This window comes from Conger conger, chromosome 7 (assembly GCF_963514075.1).
Source record: "Conger conger chromosome 7, fConCon1.1, whole genome shotgun sequence".
Taxonomy (NCBI): domain Eukaryota; kingdom Metazoa; phylum Chordata; class Actinopteri; order Anguilliformes; family Congridae; genus Conger; species Conger conger.
This window is the reverse complement of record NC_083766.1, coordinates 18256125-18268639: the sequence shown is the minus strand read 5'-3', so window position 1 is coordinate 18268639 and position 12515 is coordinate 18256125. Positions and strand designations below refer to the sequence as shown.

The 12515-nt window shown below is 43.4% G+C and overlaps 2 protein-coding genes across 2 annotated transcripts in view; one reads left to right on the top strand and one right to left on the bottom strand.

The window, feature by feature from the left end:
* Positions 1 to 637: 637 nt before the first annotated feature.
* On the top strand, positions 638 to 5253 carry LOC133132755 (ER membrane protein complex subunit 5). The gene is made up of 4 exons (XM_061248442.1): positions 638 to 764; positions 2128 to 2180; positions 2724 to 2827; positions 3547 to 5253. Exons 1-4 carry the CDS (start codon positions 686 to 688, stop codon positions 3704 to 3706), a joined length of 396 nt encoding a protein of 131 aa, XP_061104426.1. The 5' UTR covers positions 638 to 685; the 3' UTR covers positions 3707 to 5253.
* Positions 5040 to 12515, bottom strand: part of LOC133132754 (integrator complex subunit 6-like) — a 26431-nt gene continuing 18955 nt past the window's right edge. The window contains exons 11-18 of the mRNA XM_061248441.1: positions 11744 to 11854; positions 10426 to 10641; positions 9200 to 9326; positions 8837 to 8979; positions 8477 to 8705; positions 7598 to 7969; positions 7309 to 7402; positions 5040 to 6529 (exon numbers count right to left, since the gene is read on the bottom strand). Coding sequence (XP_061104425.1) covers positions 6427 to 6529; positions 7309 to 7402; positions 7598 to 7969; positions 8477 to 8705; positions 8837 to 8979; positions 9200 to 9326; positions 10426 to 10641; positions 11744 to 11854 — 1395 coding nt within the window. The 3' untranslated portion in view covers positions 5040 to 6426. The remainder of the gene's footprint in view (positions 6530 to 7308; positions 7403 to 7597; positions 7970 to 8476; positions 8706 to 8836; positions 8980 to 9199; positions 9327 to 10425; positions 10642 to 11743; positions 11855 to 12515) is intronic.

Here is a 12515-nt window from a genome sequence, read left to right as displayed (position 1 = left end):
TGTTTCACTGTCAGACTCCGCCCACAATCCTGACTGCGTCACGTGAGACGCTATTAGCTCGCTGTGCAGATTGTTTTCACTGGGAGAAAGTCTGTATTCAGCAGCAGACACCTCGGTGATCATTTTAAAATGCATGATCTTAATTGTGTAGTTTTTGCCAACAAACAATGACATATAATCAAATATATTTTAAGCATTTACAATGTATAATTCAGTAAGCTCGTCTATATAACCACAACCAATGTTTTCCTGCAGAAAGACTAGACAAAACCCCTATTGTCTGGTCGTTTGGAGAAGGAACAGGTCTGTTCCCTGTGGTCCTTTTCGACTAAAATGACTGTTCATCGCAAACCGGGCATGTGAATCCAGCACTTTAGTAACAAATGGAGGCAAAATCGAACAATTATTAAATCAGCTAAATGTCAAACGTTGAAAGTACGCTGTCCATCAAATTGATTACCAATTCATTAGAAAACCGTTACTATTATAAACTGGCATATCTGCTGAAGAGTACAGTTTAACCAACATCATTCATGGTTTGTGCATGGTCCATTATGGCCTAATGCAATGTTGTGATACCTTATAGCTACTTCGCATCATCAAGTTGCGTCCTTACGTTTCGTCAATAACATTTGTAGTGACGACTTTTCACAGCGCCGAAGCCGACAGTCGTTCAAAACTGAAGATGGCCTCGTCTATCTGGAAGGGTCTTGTCGGTATCGGTCTCTTTGCTTTAGCCCATGCAGCTTTCTCAGCGGCACAGCGTGAGTAGAATTAAGAAACAAAAAATAGATTAAGCACACACTATGGGACTGGGTCTTGTCTAAAAAGCTATCGATGTAACGTTGGTGGTTTTAGATCGTGTAGCTGGCTAGCTAGCTAACGGACGTTAGCCAGCTCCGGACACCCATTCAATCGCACGATGCGTGGGCCCATGGAACTTAACATTACATTAGCTAATCAGCTAGCTAGCTACCTTAGCCATCACAGTAAGCAGACATTTACGATAAGTTTATATACTGCATGTTGTTTACCTCATTGATCATATGAACAAACAACACCTGGTTAATAAATTTTAAACATTTAGCTAGTGTATGAAACGAGAGGCCATTGAATAACCAAATGCTAATCTTGCATGTACGTTAATGTTAAACTGTTGTTTGATATCCTTATCGACGATTGAGCTCAGTACTAGTTGTGAAAGCTCTGCTCGGGTCTTGCATAATTGCTAGCCATTGTAATTTGATGCGTAGTGTTTTATAATCTCACAAATCCCAAATGCAACAGTCTCACAAATGAATGAGGGTGTTATCTGTCCCAGCTAAAGTAATAACCATCTGGCTAATCGCAACCACTTCTTTCTGCTGTCATGCGTGCTTACAGCCATGTAGTTGTGCAAAAATGTATGCGTGCTTACAGATGTGTAGTTGTGCATAACTACCTTCAATGTACTAGTTATGCCTATACTTTATCGAGAAACGGCTGGCGTGAGTGCAGCCCAGCAATAAGCCCAGCAATAAGACGCCTGATTCTACTTATTAAGGTTTTGATCACGATTGGTTAATTAGTTAAATGTCAGTGCTGGGCTACAACAAAAACCTGCGTCCAGACTGGCCCTTTTCAGATGACATTGGACACCCCTGTTGTACAGCATATTATACCTGATAATTCTGGTCAACTGACAGACTGCTTCTAATCTGTTCTTTCAGGGAAATATTGACTGTACAGCGGTATTTAATGCAATCCTCTTTAGACATGGATGTCAATATAGCCTTTGTCCTAGCAATAACCATGCAATATCTTGGCATGATATTTTTTGAAGTACTGTAGTAGATGTGATCATCTCTACCTATGTATGTGAAAGTTTAACATTTATTAAACAATAGGGATGCCATGCCATCTATCTGTAATCCATTCGAATCCCTATCCGTTTCCCCATCTGAACGAAATTAAAAATACACAAGGGGGGCAGACTGTCCTTTCACCTTAAAAAAAAAAATGGCATTCACAATTTTAAAATGAAAAGCTCAGTGGACATTGATTTGGTATATTTGATCATGGACCATTCAAATGTGACAACACTCAAGTGCTTATGTGCTGATGCTATTTTATTCCTTTCCCTTGCAGATCGATCTTACATGCGACTCACAGAGAAGGAAAATGAAACGTTACCGATAGATGTGAGTGCCTGTGTGCGTTTTTGCCATTCACTGTTACTGTATTCACACTTCACACCACTTTTGAACACTGGTTTCCGTTCGTTGCACAGATTATATTCAAATTGCTCACGCTGGCATGCCATACATATTCAGATAACTATTATACCATACACCCCAAGCAGACCTCTCTGTTCAGCATCCTCTCACCAGCTGGCTGTTCCATCTCTTCAAGCCCCTGGCAGCTGCTCCTCACGTCCTCAGCTCCTCTCTGCTCTCACCCTCCAACATCCCCCAATGACTTTCCCCAATCAGTCTAGAACCCACTTTTTCACACTACACCTTCTAGCTAATACTTTAAAAAAATGAACCTTTCTCTCCCTTTATATTGCAGATCTTGAGACATGCACCCTAGTTCATGTTCATTGATTGTAACATTCTATATCTGAGGCTCTAGTGGTATCTGCGCACCATGTCAAATCCGTTTCACTAATATTATCAACATGTAGCAGTTGGAAATTGGAACATTGTTGTATCTCACTGTGGATTATTGGTATATTCCTGCAGATAGTCCTACAGACCTTGTTAGCATTTGTGATGACCTGTTATGGCATAGTCCACATCGCTGGGGAGTTCAAAGACATGGATGCCTCTTCAGAGCTAAAAAACAAGTAAGTTGCAATTTTGCTCTCAGATAACGAAAGGTGAAAATTCTTGTAGGTTTATGTTAAACTGGATGCATTTTTCTCCTTGCTGGAATGAATAGTTATGTATAATCTTGTGGGTATTCCATAATTAATATTTGATTGGTTAAATCAAACTATCACTACTTGCATTGGAGATTTAAAAAATGAATCAGTTTTATTTTGCTATAAATAAGCAAGAGCCTGCTAATAAAAAATAAAAACGTGTAATCCCCTTTTATTGCATTCAAATGTTTAATTAAGTAAGATAAAGATATATAATTTCAAGTTTGAAAATGTGCAATTAACTATTTTAAAACTTAATGGGGGAAAAAAAAGAAAAATTCAGTATACAGTGATATACAGTAGAGGCTCTGTATGCATATTCACTTCAAGTTCACTTCTGATTGGCTGCCTCATAAATAGTCTCATTGCTGATGGGTTAAAATTGAAATATCATTTGAACTACTGCCTCCAGATGACCAGTGCCAAATTCTCCTTTTTTGGGCAGCTTTGTTGCTTTTTGGATGGAGAAGAAACTAATTTAAAATCAACTGAATACAATTTTTTTAATGTTTGTAGTTCTTTGCATATAACTATTTTTAAAAATATGATTTTGATTGCAGACTGTCTATTTATTTTCAGTACACTGCATAACCTCCCACCATCACTCATAGATTGCTTTGTCTTTCTTCATTGTTTTGCAGGACGTTTGACACTTTGGGAAACCACCCATCTTTTTACCTGTTCAATCACAGGGGCAGGGTCCTCTTCAGGTCCCCAGAGGAGGCGGCTTCTGCTGCCAGCGCACAGGCCCTGCCCCCCAACCCCCTGCGGCTACGCAAGCTTGAGCCCTTGCACCACTGAGACTGGCCCTCCCACCACCGCTCACTTACCCCTTTTTCAGTTTTCTGTCACAGACATACACTTTCCCAACGGGGAAAAAAAACGCAAAATAGTTTCCGTTAAATCTTATCGCTTGTCAGATGAACTGTATGCCTGTTTCTTTACCCAAGGGTTCTTCCTTGTGTACTTTCTGCAGGTCTGCTGTACTGCTTTTGCATCATGTTCCAATGTTTATCTCTTTGGACTGTGCCAACTCCTTTATTAGGAGTGATTTCTTGTTGATAAATGTGATTTTTTTTTTTTTTTGTGGGAATACTGTACTAAGGATCTTAGATCTTCCTCCATCCCCTGTTCAGACGATTAACAGACAGGTGTCACAATCCCATTGTTGCACAACCGAGCCTTCAGAGTTCACAACAAACTTTAATGCCTTCTGTTTGTGTCGTCGCAGACTTGAGCCAATTGTTCTTTGGACAATTGTATTCCTCCTTTGCACTACAGGAATGTGATGTTAGGTTGCAGTTCATGTACTGTAAAACCAATGTTTAGTGAACAGATATGGAATTTATATATTATTTGGAAGTTTGATATGTAGTTAGTCTGTAGTTAACTGTAATTGCTTCATGAAAGGAGACCGAGCAGGGAAGGCGGAAATCCTGTTAGGGTAATTAGGCATTTCTGAAGAAATGTCATAAACACTGGCTTAGGTGAAACTACGGTACATACCTTGGGGGTCAACACTGTTCAGATGTTTTCTTCATTTTGTGTAGAAATGCAACAATTTTTAGCTAAGTAAAATTTAAATAATTAAATGATATCTAATGATGACTAATAATTGTCAGACAACAATAAAAAGATTACTTTTCATTTGTAGTTTTCAAATGAGTCTTATAATTTGGTCTTTCTTAGTTCACTGTTATCAGTAAACAGTCTGACATTGTTCAGACAGAATATTCTAATGTTGCACATTGAGGGTGAACCCTGGACTCTACAGGACCACAGAACTCGAGGACTAAAGCTGCCCTTTTTCTTAGGTCATTGACAATAAATGCACTATGCATAGAGTTGTGTCTCATTTTGATTCAGGGTATCATGCAAAATGTTAGTTTTAATGTATGTAACACTAGCTCTACAATAAAATATTAATGTCATGCCCACTGGTCAACAATACAAACCTGATACAATTAGCATTAATGATTTAAAGTCTCAGTCGAATGTGGTTTATGCATTTGATTCATAAGCCTTAAGTGTTTTGTGCTCAGAGTCTGTCATGATGGAAGCTGAATTCTCTTCGGGTCTAATCAGCAGGAAAGGCTTGTTGGTATGGCTGTCCAGAGGAAGCAGATGTACATCATTATTCTCGATCTTAACTTTTTTTATTCATTTTTTGTGTTTCTTTAAAAAATGTTTACAAAATGTTCTTTATACAAGGTTTTCTTTAAAATATCATTTGTATGCTCTGGTAAGAATACTGTCCAAAAATAATCTTATTTCTTTCATCATGTATGAACATCTAAAAAGTAGTACACATCTTTCATTTTAAGAGAATAAAAGAAAAACCGTTTGAATTTGTGATGCAGTTTGAATTTGTGACTCTTAAACCCAGCATGAGCAAATGCAGTTGTCCAGGGCGGGAGTGGATGACTGATGGGGGGTGGTCTTTGATTATTTAAAGTCACATGACATTAAGTGGGTTATCGTGAGCTTCAGTGACGCAGTGGATTGGAAGCTCCAGGACTAGTCAAATGGACCACATGACCTGGCAAATCATTCCCCTGAAGGTTGGGGGGGGGGGGGGGATGAAGAGGTGTACTTTACATGTCAGCAAACAAGCTTGCGGATATCCTCCCAAGTCCACTTAACCTACCGTTTCTTCAAAGCCTGGTGTTTCCATTTAATTTACTGCCTTGTTTTGAATGACACCAAAGTCTCACCCAAGGACGAGAGAGTTCTTTCGAAAGAAAAGTAAAATGGAGGGACTGAGGTAGATAAGAGTACTCACGTGAGTATCCTCGGCCAGTCGTCAGCTTTCCCGCCAGTGAAGTCAGCCTAAAGAACCGCTACCTGCATCTAAACCAATGCAGAGGTGACCTACATCACATCTACACCTCTGAACGGAATGCGCATCGACACTCTCAGAAGAACCGATCTCTCGTAGAACCGCTTGAAGCTCCGTCTCCCCTTCAAGTCGGGAGATCTTGCGCCTGCCCACTGCTGAAGGGAAGTCACAGGGAATCAGGACAACTCCACCTCCACCTTTATCTGTCCTCTCAACTGCACTCCTCACACCAGATACAGACACGGTCTCTTTGCCTGAAAAACTACTAGTCTGAGTTCCTTTGAAGGCAAAGCAAACCGGCTTACAGGTGAGAGTGTGTAGATGTTGGGTGGTCTACAGAAGGGGGCTAACAGCACGAGGAATTTGAGGATTCCTTCAGCGCTCCTGCCCAGTGCATTCCTCCCTGGGTCCTCCCCCACTCAGTGTGACAGACTGTCGATGCTTGGGCTACAGCGACCTCTAGGGAGACCTCTGCGGTGACCTCTGCGGTGACCTCTGCGGTGACCTCTGGGGTGACATCTGGGTCGACCTCTGGGCGACCTCTGGGGCAACCTCTGGGGCGACCTCTGGGCTCCACCGCTCCTCCCTCAGAGCCTGCCGCTGTGGGTCTCTGGGCGTCTCGGGGGGCTCCGCGGCCGGGCGGGTCTGTGGCTCTCTCGCCCTCCCTCTCCTTCGCGCCGCGCTACCTGCCGTGGACGTTGTTGAGGCCGGAGGGCAGCAGGTGCTTCTCTTCGATCTCCTCCAGGGCGGTCTCCAGCTGCTGGATCAGGACGCGCTTCTTAAACCTGAGGGAGACGCGCGGTGGCGGGAGAGGCGGAGATTAAAAGGCTGCGCCGCCTTGCCCCCCCGCTGAGACGGAAGCAACGGGCGCGACTGAAAAACGCGCCTTTTGAAGTTCCGCAAATTTTGGGGATATCCGTCTGAAGTCTCGGGGCAGAGAATTTCACTTCTGCACGGTCTGTTGTCTGAATGTTACATTTCTCACCCTCTGGTGAATTAGAAGTACATGCATAGATACTTGATTTTCACACTACCTGCAGCCAGTACTTTTGGAATCTCAATGTTTAGGTGCATGCCCTGGAGTCATTGACCCACTTGTTTATTTTCAGTTTGAAATGGAAAGTGATCCCTTCTGCCACAAATCCCCAACATGCACTCAGGCATTCTGCTCCTTCTCCTATTCAAATATGAAATGCATTCTGGGGTGTGTATGAGTTACAAAATCATAAAATATGGAGCATGTTTATTATGTAAGTACTGTACTAAAAGTATCATATGGCACATATGCTGATCAAGTGAATTATTTATCATCATCATATAACAAACAAGGAAAGGGAACATTGATGCCTTCACAAAAAAAAAGTTGTTATGACTGAGACAAGAAACACTGTTTCTGACTGACTGACTGAAAACAAGATGTATTGTGAGCCTTCTGTGTTCACCCTCCAATCCAGTCTTGTTTTCACTCAACCAAAGGCAGTCTCATCTTTTTTCAAGCAAAGCATCTTGTATTGGTGTCCATGTGTTCTGTAAGCTCCCATGATCCCTGTGAGCGAGGTCTTACCTTGCAGCCTCTTTAATAGTCTGATGGATGAAGTACTTCTGCACTTCAACAGGGCCCCTCACTTCCTCCAGAAGATGGAATATTGTCTCATAGTCTGGGGGAAAGGCAAGAGGAGTTACGGGCCAGCAAGTAGCAGTACAGCAGGCATCCAGAATGATGCAACCTGGCAGAAATATGCGAGACTGCATAAGGAGAATGTGCAACAACTAAGAAAATCTCCAAGGGATTGAAACAGTCTTACTGCGTATAGCGGCAGGTACCAGACCTCCTTTTCGGTTTGAATACTCACTACGGCCAGGCTTCCGGACCTCTTTGAGGACCCGTGTGCGGAGTTCTGCATTGGTGCCCTCCAGGGGGAGTACGGTGACCGTCCTGATGGTTTCCTCTTTGGCCCCCTCTAGCTCCCCCTGCTGTCCGGGGGGACTCAACTCTTCACAGTTTTCTGGATGGCCGGGAGGCCTCTCGTCTAGCCCGTCTTCCCCAAACCCGTCCTCCACTCGGACTCTGCCCTCTCCCCCTTCCCCGGGCGTGTCCTCGGGCGTGAGATCCGCTGCACACCCCTCCACCCCGTCCAGTCCTCCCGGCCAGCCTCCACCGGTCTCTGCGCCCTTCACCTGCTCCCCATTGCTTTCTGAGCCCAGAACGCTGTTCCTCTCTGATCCTGCAGAGGGAGACAATGGAGAGGGACGTGGCATATTAACCAAAGCACTGTATCCAAGTGCTTCATACCCTGAAATGTAACTTTGGTATTTATATCTCTTACATACGGGGACAGCCTGTAGCATTGTGGCGAAAATAAATGACTGGGACCTGGAAAGTTGGTGCTTCAAGCCCCGGTGTAGCCACGATAAGATCCCCACAGCTGTTGGGCCCTTAACCCCACATTGCTCCAGGGGAAGATTGTCCCCTGCTTAGTCTGATCAACTGTAAGTCGCTTTGGATAAAAAGCGTCAGCTGAATAACAGACTATACCGAAAATGTACAATCCTCCTTTGTGTAAAAGAGGAAAGAGGAACAGCTTTGTAGTGTTTGCTTCTGTTATGATGTCATACCCAGTTTTTAATTTACTGTGCAGGTTCTACCATCTGCCATGACGGGCCGCATAGCTTGCATAGAAATCCCTCTCCCGGGTGCTTCCCACGTCTCCTCCAGCTGTCTGAAGGCCTACCTTTGTGCAGCGGGATGGGTTTGATGAGGCTGTGGTTGACCTGGGCTCCCGGGGGCCCCTTGCCCACCACGTGGTTGGTGATGATGGGCGGCGTCTGCGGCCGCCGCAGCAAGGGCGACATGCTCCTCCTCCTCTTCAGGGCGGCCCCCGAATTGGGGTCCCCGGAGCCCCCCCTCTTCTTGTTCTGGGGGCCCGTCACGAACTCGTCCGCCTCGTCGATCATCATGCCCTGTGCAAGCAACAAGGAGGGGAGGCGGGAGGGAGAAGGGGTCGAAGGTCACAGTCTACCAGTCTGTCTTTGTGTGCATTTCCCAGGGTGCTGAAGGGCTGAAGAAGTATGGAAGGGGCTGAGGAAGTTACCTTCTTGTCCTGTTTGAAGGGGTTCCCGAACGTGTGCAGGCGTTTGGGCTGGTCCGGGTCTATCTCCCGCAGTGGGGACGGCATCATCTTCAGGTACTCCTGGTAGTTGCCCATCTGGGCCACTGGGATGCTGTGTAAGTAGTCTGTGAGCCAACACAAAAATCGATACCTCAGAGCTGACCAATGGAATCAATACAACCAGATAACTGACCAATGAAACGTGTTTGCTTGCAGGGCATTATATTTCGCGGAGAAACTATTTACTGCATACGCAGTCTGATGCAGCATTTAAATTTCAGTGATAGCTAAAAGCAGTATCAAAGGTCCACGCATGTGGCAGTTGATTGGTCTGTCAGTGTGTACCTTCGTCCTGCCCTCGAATGAGCTTCTGAGTCGTGCGCAGGATGTTGGAGCGCATTCGGGTCAGCTGATCTAGAAGGTTCCGCCGGGAGACATCGTAGGCGTTCCGGTAGGCCTGGGGTTTCAGGTCCTGAAAAGGAAGACAGGAGAAGTTACAAATATACTCCTCCTGTGATATTTGTTGACCTGATATTTGTCTTTGTTCTGCTGACCACCAGGTTCTGCATGCAGCTCTTGCATATACAGTAGTTTGGGCAGTGAAACCACAGGCGCCTGACTGGGTAGAGGATTATGCGGATACATAATTAGGCAGGGAATAGCGTTTAAACTGAAACCCTCCATCCACAGGCGAGGCTATAGCTATCCTCTTTCGTTCCCTTGTGGGACAATAATGTTGAAGGTATCTCTGTAAAGATAGCTGTGCAGTGTTACCTACTCTTGCTTTCAATTATAATCATTGATTTGTTGAGGTAACTTTACACTTATATAGTTTATATGGGTCTCTACGCATTCCTGGTGATATCCTGGTAATATGTTTTATTTATTTTATTTAAGAAGAACACTGATGTTCGCCACTTTGCATTCTGCATTCTTAACATACAATAGAATGGGGCTGTTTTAAGAGTATGGCTATTTTTGGTCCATTTCATAAAATCTACAACTAACCACCGGTGCATGCAATAAAGACAAGTTGAAGTATGTGGATGAAATATCCTTGCTACAATATATAATTTCCAGACAATTATAGTCGGTATCTCTGTATCTAGATGCAGTAAGCACCTAGGCCTTCTGTTCCATTCTTGGTCATATCACAATTTGTGTTCCTGAGAATACTTCTTCTGTATGTCACTCTGGATAATAGCATCTGCTAAGTGATTTTAATTTAATGGAATGCAATGTAATTCTGCCATCTAATTCCGGACTGTAGCGTAGATCACTGCACCAGCGACACATGATTTAGCTAGAACTCCAGTTCTCGAGGGCCACTTGTTTTTGTTGTGACCAGGAACTCGCATACCTGATTGAACTAATCAAGGGCATTTTTGGTGGGGTGATTGGTCCAGTCATTAAATCAGGTGTGTGAGTTCCTGGTTACAACAAAAACCTTCAGGGAAGCGGGTCCCGAGGAAACACTGAGCTAGACAATACGAGTTGAGAAACACTGAGCTAGACAATACGCTTTTACTAAGCCTGGATCCACGCTTCAGTCCTTCCCAGCGGTGCAGTACCTTGTTGAGCAGCGCGATCTGGAAGCCGGAGAACTCCTTGAAGTTAATGTCGGTGAGGTGGAGGGGGGCCTCTCCCGTGATGCCCTGCAGCAGCTGTTTGAAGTCACGGCGGTGGGCTAGGGACAGGGCGCTCCAGTGATTCTTCACTTTGATGCCCGTCTCCTGGGGGGGCTTCTTCCCCACGGACACAATCAGCCGATCCGACTCCATCTTCGCCTGGAGAGAAACCAGCCACAGTCTCAACAACCATCCAATACAAAAATACCCTCAAACGGTGGTAAACGCAACTTAAATACTGATCAAAGTTGAGAAAAATATGTATCTTTCTTTTACTTAGTTATACAACATATAATGCAGATGATATTCAGAAAAGGTGAGAAATATTTTGTCAAGTTAAATACTGATGAAAGTTGACATCTTTTTTTAAATAATTATATTACAATCATATTCACAAAAAGTAAATGGCAGTTAACAAGACCAAATTTTCAACATTCTGGATTATGAGACAATAAATCAAGCACTATTTGATGTTGCTGATATTGTTCCATCTGGCTTCAGTAAGTAGGTCGAATAAATAAAAAAATATTTAAAAAATAACTACAGGCGAGTTTTTGCATTTAAAGCACAGCTCCCATTAAACAAAGCTAATGGCACCCGCACTGGTGCTTCAACAGCCTCACATATTAAAGTGTTTTCACAGGTCAGTCACTGAAACCATGCAAAAGCTTTCACGTCTAAATTCTTCAATCCACATCATGTGAAGGACACCCTCTTCTCCGCTTCAGCGAGAACCATAATGGGCATCCTAAATAAACAGGCTGTACATTGAATGTCGCTAGATAAACGAGGAAAATAAATTTTAGACGGGAGTTTGCGGTTGGCGATCTGTCTTCACTGCAAACAGCTCTGACCCACATCTCCACCCTTCCTCATTGGCTTGTACGAGGTTTGAGCCGCAAGAAGTGCAAATATCAACAACGCCTTAAGCAGATCTCGACAAGACAACTCCCCTGGCTCAAATGTCCTACTGGGCTTAATTAGGGAGCCAGAGAGAACCTGGCAACAAAATATCGCTTCATATAACATTTCAGTCGAACAACATAACCTGCTTTCAACATTTTCCACGATCTTCCTGTATTTTCCCCCAAAGGTACAATTATTAGTTATTATAGGAAATATTCCTGGTCATCTCATTAATAGTAGGCCCTCCAGAGCTGGTGTCCAGAATGCACTTGACCAGCAAACTGACATGAATGCACAGTTATAACACAACCCTGAATGGACAGAGTGGGTTTGGTGGACATGGGGCCTGCTATACCTGCTGGCTCAGTTTCTTCAAGTAAGAGATGACACTGTAGCTGAGGCCACAGTCCATGTTGTCAGAGATGAGGTTTGGAGCTCCCATCATCCTCAGCGCCTTCTTCAGTGGCTGCAAGGATGAGCAGGGAGAGAGGTGGTGAAACATGCACAATGCACAGTCACATTGATAAACACACATGTACACGAACAGCCATTTGGACACCAAATCGTACATACGTACTACACAATTACCCAAGTAGGTATATTCACCCAAGAATACCCTTATATGAACATTTTTACAGTTAATACTTTTGGGTTTTTTGTCAATGATATTCCAAACGTTTCTATTTTCATCAAAACAAACATATCTGTAAATCAGTATAGAAGCATTTAAAACATTTTTAAACATGCCGTCAAAATGTCAAGTTTAAAAGCTATTTTAGCCACAGGGAAATATTTTAAATGGTAGAACTACATAAATATCACTTATTTAATCATTTTCTGTCAGCTGGCAGGCTCTTTGGACGGCTTGAACACAATCCTCAGCAGAACCTGTTAGCATCAGACCATTATGTACAAAACAGCTCAGAAGCCATCAAATAGGAATTCAATATAAAATAATCCTGTAAAGGAGAAGTCCAATGGAAACTGAACATGAATTAAATGCAGTGAATGGTACAGTAAGTATGGAATATCCCTTAGTTCCCTTTTTGGACCAAACCAATATAAAAGATATTCTTCATTTCCCGTTCTTTGCATTTGAATTCATGTGTTCTTTCCAGTTTCCTTTA